The sequence below is a fragment of the Arachis ipaensis genome, chromosome B08 (genome assembly GCF_000816755.2).
Source record: "Arachis ipaensis cultivar K30076 chromosome B08, Araip1.1, whole genome shotgun sequence".
Lineage (NCBI taxonomy): Eukaryota > Viridiplantae > Streptophyta > Magnoliopsida > Fabales > Fabaceae > Arachis > Arachis ipaensis.
Genome location: NC_029792.2, coordinates 6,791,669 through 6,799,842, shown reverse-complemented (window position 1 = coordinate 6,799,842; position 8,174 = coordinate 6,791,669). Strand labels below are relative to the sequence as shown.

Sequence of the window (8,174 nt, the reverse complement as noted above, 5' to 3'; positions counted from 1 at the left end):
CCTAGTTTCACTAGTCTTTTTCTTTTGTTTTCAATTATTTTTATGCACTTTCTTGAGCCATAAGTAAGCCAATTGGGTAGAATTTCATATTTTCTTTGATTCAATCAACCATAGATGAATTAATGCAATTTCATGATATTTTGTGGTATAATTGTCATATATTATGAAAGAATAACAAACTCATGATTTTGAGCATAGCTTTGATGTGTTTGGTTGATTGATAATAGGTGAAAAGAGCTTTGAAGAAGGTTGAAGAAAGAAGAAAGGGCAAGGAACAAGAGAGAACAAAAAGCTTGAGCAAAAGCTTGCCTCAAACTTTAGCTCAAGCTTTTGGAAGAGTGAATTCACATTGGTTGGAGCAAAAAGCTTGCGCCAACATTTGCCTCAAGCTTTTTGGCAAACGTTGGCACCACACACCAACACCCTGGAGGAGAAAAGCTTGCGCCAACGTTTGCCTCAAGCTTTTTGGTTGAAATCTTGTTTAATTTTCTGCATAATTGAATTTCCATTTCTGTTAATTGCTTCTTCCTATACTCTTTCTGCAATTTACATTTCTTTATTTCCTTTGAAATTGTCTTGCTGGATCTAGGAAAGCAGTGAGATCTAGACTCAGCTATCTAGTCTCTCGAGTCCTGAGATCTACAGTTTTAAATTTCAATTTCCTTATTTCATTGCTACACCAAGCTTTTTCTCATTTCCGTTTTAGATCCATTTTAATTCAAGTCATCTTCTACTTTTCTGTTTATTGCATTTTACTTTTCCTTGTTTAATTTCTGCAAATCCAATTCCCAGTTCCCTTTACAATTCAAGCCATTTACATTTCTTTCACTTTAAGATTTGCAATTTACATTTCTTGCAATCTAAGTTTTTGCAATTTATATTACTTGCACTTTAAGATTCAGCCTCTTTAATTTCTCTGCACTTTAATTTCTTGCCAATTGTCCCTCTCCCTTTTTATTTCATGCAATTTAGCTTCTGTCGAATACAAACCACTCAAATCAACTCTTGATTCGCTAGACTAAGTCATCCACTAAACTAAAATTGTTCAATCCTTCAATCCCTGTGGGATCGACCTCACTCCCGTGAGTTTTATTACTTGATGCGACCCGGTGCACTTGCCGGTGAGTTTCGTGTTGGATCGTTTTCTACACATCACTAGCTACCTAAGAAATTTTAGAATGAGTTACCAACAAAAACAAACAAATGCCAGCACCAAGCATCTCCCTTACAGCAGATACAATGATTACGCGTGTCTTTGAAACTGAAACCTGCAAATAAATAGGTATAAAAATTTGAGTGGGTTGAGAACAGTTGTCAAAAAGGAATTTATGTGAAAGCACTCAAAATATTATCCACAGAAATACAGTGAAAAGTTATCATTTCCTAAGAAAATAGAACAAAGATATATATCGCATCAATACCTTCTTTAATTTGTGACAAAGATACCACATCAATACCTTGGTGGTTCAGCTTTTCAGCCAAAGTAGTAGCACCTGGAACAGTTGATGAAGTTGTACCAACCTGCATTTGTAGATGAAGAGTGTATATCACATATGTTAAGAAATCAAATTTACTAAAAATAACTTCCTAAAAGTGATATCAAAAGCCTTAGTTCTTACAGTAGCACATAAGAAAAATGGTATAAGACCACTAGCAATGTCTCTTGAAACTGCTTCAGAAAATACTTCAGGAGAAAGCGCATAATTTGTTGAAGCATCAGTTTTTAGTGACCTACAAAGCTCAGGATTAAGTCCACCTATCTGCCAATGCAAAGTAAAAACCGGTTAACAATAATCATAAAATGGGTATCCTTCAAGATTCAATGCTAAGACTTATAGAGGATCCTTATGAGAAGCCTTCTCAAATTTAATATTTCATTGAAGGTACCTGGCAGACTTTTAGTAGAGAAGAGTATGTTTGATCAGATGCATATGTCACAAGCTTAGGAAGAGCGCCTTTTCCAACCGTCCTTAAGATCTTGCCCGAGCAGCCAACAAGACAACTATTACTGCTTCACTCCCTTCAAGTACAGAGCAGTTTAAATATTTCACACATCGATCAGCATCCTCAAGATTTGCCATTGTCACAAAGCCAAACCCACGTGATTCTCTTGTCCACGGATCAACTACAAGATGTACATCTATGACCTAAGAATTACAGAAACAAAAAGGAAGATTAAAACACAGTTGGCAGGCAACATAAATCTCTACAAAAAGACTATTTTAGAATAAGCTAAAGTGCATACCTTTCCTTCAGCTGCAAAATGCTTCTCCAGTTCTCTCTTAGTGATCCTAGGAGATAATCCAGTCACATACAAGTTATTTCCAGAATTTTCTGCATCACTTGAGACGCTCCTAAACCAACAGGAAAAGAGCATACAAGATTAAACCAAAAATACAGAACCAGATAATATCGTGATACTGTTTGTCAGAGAAGAAGTTCACAAACAAAATCAAATCAAAAATCAAGTCCCAACCTTGAACGGCTTCTCAATCTTGACCTTGAAAGAAACCTGGATAAGGACCTGCTCTACCTGCTGTACCCCTTGTATGGGGACGGGAAGGAGAAGGAGAATACCTATGAAACAAAAAAAAAAAAGGAACACTTAAAGGGGAAAAAGAACGCTTCCAAAACGAAAAATAGCAAAATAAAACACAGGTGGAGATCTAACCTTGATCTCCTTGAGTAAGACATCTGCAATGATTCAAAAGCAAAATAATAAAAAGAATTAGCAATTATAAAAAAAAAGTACTATTAAATTAGAACATAGCAAATGGCCTATCCACAAAAATATATCATAATTGATAATCATAATAATCAGATGAGTGAGTTTTCATATGCATAAAAGGAAAGTTAAAAAACAAAAAAAATTTAAGGAAATATTATCCGTCAATAATTATGAAATAACCTAATCAATCTGCCGATATCCTTCCTGTCAGTCTATAAATTATGAAGTACTCATTTGGAATCAAGGAAATCATAAAGTCGATTAAATTTAACATAGAACTTAGAACTATAGAAGTCAATCTTAATCCAATTGCCTTTCTTAGATCTAATATAAATTCTAGCTATACAATCAAACATCAGTACTATACTAACATAGAACCTATGAAACTTTTAATACTATACTAGACCTAGGAAATAACTGAAATATAACATGCAACAAAATTAATAATCCATTTTTCTGCAATGACTTGGAACAATGCACAAGCCTTTACTGTTGATGTATCTCTAACTTCAAAGTAGGTATCTCGCAGGAAAGACAAAATAAAAAATAAATAAATAAATAATTCTAACACTCAATCAATGAACATAACAAATGGATCCCTTCCATATAATCTGAAACCTGCACACTGAAAATTGTAGAACATACTCATAAAATTTCTAAATTATACACACAAATTCAAACTAAATATCATAGCATATGATCTGAAATCTAAGCTATCAGACGGTTATTCTGCAACATTTCGGTTAAGCTCAAATAACCTTAGATAAATACCACATGTCACAATCACCAAAAATCTGAATGAATTGCAAAACAGAACAGAGATCTCAGTATAGTTCATTAATTTATGCCCATACTTGTTAATTACATTATCTAATGCAAATAATATGTGAAAACCTGAAAATTAAAATTTAAAAGATAAAAAAAAATTTTTGCACCCTAACTGCAAAAAATATAAAAGAATCATATGATCCAAGAATGAATAATAGCCTTTGCTTAAATTTTAAGGATATGGGTGCTCAAAACTTAGCCCTTCTAGTTAAACAGGGCTGGAAAATTATTACTCAACCTCAATCTCTATTGTCGAAAATTCTAAAAGGCAAGTACTTCATGTTTTATGAATGCTGAGAATGGAACTTTACCTTGGTGGGGTTGGCGCAGTATTTTGGAGGGGCGGAAGGTCATTGAGAAGGGGCTAGTATGGCATGTTAGTGATGGGAACAGCATCAAGATCTTTAGAGACCCCTGGTTGTCTGATTCTTATCCATTCTCCGTTCCATAATCATCAATGCTCAACCTGCCGAATTCACTAATTATGTATGTCAGAAATTTAATTTTACCCAATGGTGAGTGGGATCAAACTCTTATTACAAACACTTTCAATTCTGAAAATTCTGAGAGGATACTGGCCACACGTATAAACAGGGGAGATGATAAAATTATATGAGCTCTTAATAGAAGTGGTCTGTACGAAACAAGTAGAGGATACCAGGTAGCTTACAGGTTCAATCACCCACCGGTTGAATTTTGCTCTGAAGCTATGCAAAATCGAGCTCTCTGGAAGGATATGTGGCAGCTGAGGATTCCGGTGAAGATCAAGATCTTTCTTTGGAGGGGATTTCATGAGAGGCTCCCAACCCTTCAAACACTGAATCACCGTATTCCATCTATTTTTCCAATTTGCAAGAGATGTAACCAGCACTAGCAATCAATTAATCATTGTATTTGGGCATGTGAAAAATCAAGAGAGGTTTGGGAGAAATGCAACTTACCCACATCAGTAGAAGAGGATATCGACAATTCATTCTATCGATCTTGACGGCGACGAAGCTCCTTCTCCGTACAGTTTGATGGTGATTCCGAGTTGGCTCATATGGAAGACGAGAAATCAGATGCTGTTCGAAGATGAAGCCTTCTCGGTGGACACAGTCGTGGCTTCCGCTCTCAAGCTCTACAATCAAATTCAACAATCCCTCAACTCTTAGATATGGCACTCTTATTCTCCAATTCTGATTAGCAAATCTGATTGTGAAGTTTTCTTGTTAGTCCCACCACTGAATTGAAGGAGCAATTAAACTCATTTATACCTAAAAAAAAAAGAATCGATGAAGTCATGATAGATGATACCCAAAAAAAAGAGTGATGAAGGTGAAATAGGGAACATAGTTGAAAACAGAGGTTTTCACATATACCACATTAGCAAGAACTTAACTTGAAAACAGTGGTTTAGAGTGATTTGGCAGCAAATGGTTGACATCACTAATAGCATAATTAAATAATTAATTCTGCCAAGAAGGGATTTCTGCAAGAAAATGGGAAGCTTGTTACATAACATAGAAGTATGTGGACAGAGAATTCCTCCAAGAAATTTAAGGGAACTTGTTGGATTAGAAGTGTCACTTATATTCAACATTCATACACATGAATTGAAAAGGGATCTGCAAGGATCACATAAAAAACTGAACTAGAGAGAGATTTAAAAGTAAAATATGATAAAGCTCATTCTTAAGCAAACAGTTTCCTTCTATTACTCATTGAGTTCATTGTGATCAAAATTAAAAAAATCCTATCGAGTAAAGAAATAAATCAATAAACGCGACAAACATGCTTTAACTTTGTTGCATTCACTAAGCCCAAATGATCCTCATATCACAGGCTTTATAAATTATACAAAATCTAAATGTCTTGTCATCAACTTGAAGGATTTAAGGTTTGAAGAGGCTCTTTAAATTGTTTTCTTTTGTCCAAAAAGAGAGATCATATAAACTTCTATTAATATACACAGTTTTACATATTTTTACAATAATAGAGAAATCTAAACTTTCATAAGCAAAGTTTTAATGGAGAGCAAGAAGCATACCCACACACATTTAAACTTAATGGTCTTAGCCTATACACAAAGAAACGAACCATCTCTAAGAGTACAAGTGAAATTTGAATTAACAAGTGAATCTTGCAGCTTCAACAAAAAGGACTTGAATTATATCAGGAACACAGAAGTAACAAGACTAAAAATCCCTTTAAGAATCTTTGCATTAAGGTATTAACAATAATGAATAATTGATAAATCAAATAATTCTATTGAAACAGTAATAATATTGTTACCAAATTTTGCTAATCATCCTTCTATATATTTGCAGAACAAGACAAATCTGCTGCTATATATTTGCAGAACAAGACAAAAAGGAGTACCTTAGCAGCTGGAGATGCAATTCTGGAATCATCAGTGTCCTGCTCGAGACTCCCAGACTTGAATTGAGCAAATCTTAACATTAGGAATTCAATCAATTCATGGCCAACAGATCTTAACAAATATATACAAAATACTTAAGAAGATTGCAAGAATAATAATGAAGCAGTGAAAATTAGAGAAGAAAGAACACGAAAGGAGATTTTTCTTCTCCTTCTTCGTCAGACTCACCTCAAAACAGAGAGTAACAAACCCTAGATATGATCGAGAAAGAAAAATAGAGTTTGTTGAAACAAGGGAGAGAGAGATTCAAGGAGCGGAGTGCGAGCGAGATGAAAGCACGATCGAGATCGAGATCGAGAGCGCGAGTGAAATTGAGAGCAAGAGTGCGAAGTGAGATCACGCCGATAGCAGGGTCCCCGATCTTTCTTTTGTCCCAGCTCTTAGGTTAAGTCTCCAATTTTGATTTTAGAGAATGGGAATAGCTAACACTTTTTAAGTTTTTTAAAAAAAAATTATATATATTCACTAACATTTTATTATAAATGTTACTTTATATATAATTTTATAATAATTACTAACACTTTAATAAATGTTAAGAGATAAATGTTACTAAATATTTAAAATGTAGTAGTGTCATCTAATGGTACATGGTTAAACTAAAAAGAATTTAGAAAAAGAAAGGAAGAAAATAAGTCGAATTGAACGAAACTAAGACTGTGTGTGGTTCAATGATTAGTTTTTATTACCAAGAATATCATTCCTAAGAATATAATGCCTAGAAACGAAATTACTTGGTATATAAAATTCTTATATTTGGTTATAAAATTTAATGTTTTGGAATATTATGTAATAATCCTAGGAATGAATAATTTTTTGTTTGGTTGGATCTAATTTTTTTGGTAATATTATGTAATATGCCAAAATTATCCTTAATCATTCAAGTTAAAAGATTAATGATTAAACTTAATAAACACATAAAAAAATTTTACATATAAATATATTTTCAATTAAAAGGTTAATATTATTATTTTTGGACAAAAAATATTTTTATTTCCAAAAATACCCCTATATCAAATATTTTCAACAAAAATTATTAATTATTAATTCTAAATTTTTTTAAATTTATTAAAATACCCCTAATAACAAATATGTTTAATTAAAGTTATTATTGATTTTAATTTTTTTAAATTTACTAAAATACCCCTAATATTAAATATCTTTAATTTAAATTAACATTATCACAATTAAAGTTAGCATAAAATACTTACCTAAACGATAATTCATAATTCGCCTCATAATCCATAGTTGAATTAATATTAAACAAATCTCAAAAATTCTAACTAGATGTATTAAAAAGCTTTACTATTATCCAAATCAAAGTTACAAAGAAATCTCAAAAGTAAAAAATTACTAGCACTAATAAACATACATGCACAACTCTTGTACAAGAATACAAACACATCAACAAAATGAAATCAATGTTATGATAGACAGCCTCACACATAAAACAATTATCACAATTATTGAGCATGATGTCCTCTTCTCCATTGGTTTCACATTTTTTGTGCAAGTTGATCCCTCCATCTATCCCAAGCATTGCTCGTCTCAATTTGGTGGATCGTCCCACCATCTACTCCAAACATATTTTGATCTACTATATCATCAATAGGATCAACAACTATCACTCTTCTAATGTAATTATGCAAAAGGCAATATACAGTTATAATTCTTCCTAGAGTCTTAATAGGATACAATGACATTCCCCTTAAAATTTTTCATCTTCCTTTTAATACTCCAAATGCTCTTTCAATGATATTTCTAACTTGTGAGTGTTTCATATTAAAAAATTCTTGGACTGTATTGAGTTGACTATGTGGATTAAACTCACTTAAATGATATTTTTGTCCTCTATAAGATGGCAAAGATCTTATCCCTATTGAGAAGTAGTTTTTGTGAAGTTTAAACAAAGCCCAAAACAAATGAGAAGTGCCAGACAAGATCTAGGACATCACGTAAAGCTAGAAGGACCTTCTACAGCCTATCATATGGTCCCCACTTCCCACCCTCCAAAATAGATAAGAATAAGTATAAATGTGTAATAGAAAATTAATTTTTAATTAATTAATATTAATCAATTTTTTATTATAAAATTATTTTTAACTCTTATTTTTTAAAGGTAGTAATATTAAATTAAAATTAATTCGTTATTCGAATTCAATAAATAAATAAAGATAGAATAATACTTTACAATCAAGT

At 32.4% G+C, this 8,174-nt stretch overlaps 1 protein-coding gene across 1 annotated transcript; it reads right to left on the bottom strand.

Moving 5' to 3' along the window:
- LOC107613061 (serine/arginine-rich splicing factor SR45a-like) lies at window positions 2,019-6,396 on the bottom strand (the record flags this gene model as incomplete). Its single annotated transcript, XM_021108747.1, is given in 10 exon segments — window positions 2,019-2,147; window positions 2,246-2,354; window positions 2,477-2,562; window positions 2,565-2,577; window positions 2,672-2,694; window positions 3,868-4,034; window positions 4,227-4,392; window positions 4,498-5,027; window positions 5,918-5,974; window positions 6,147-6,396. Coding segments are annotated over 5 exon segments (360 nt in total), but the record flags the coding sequence as incomplete, so codon positions are not given.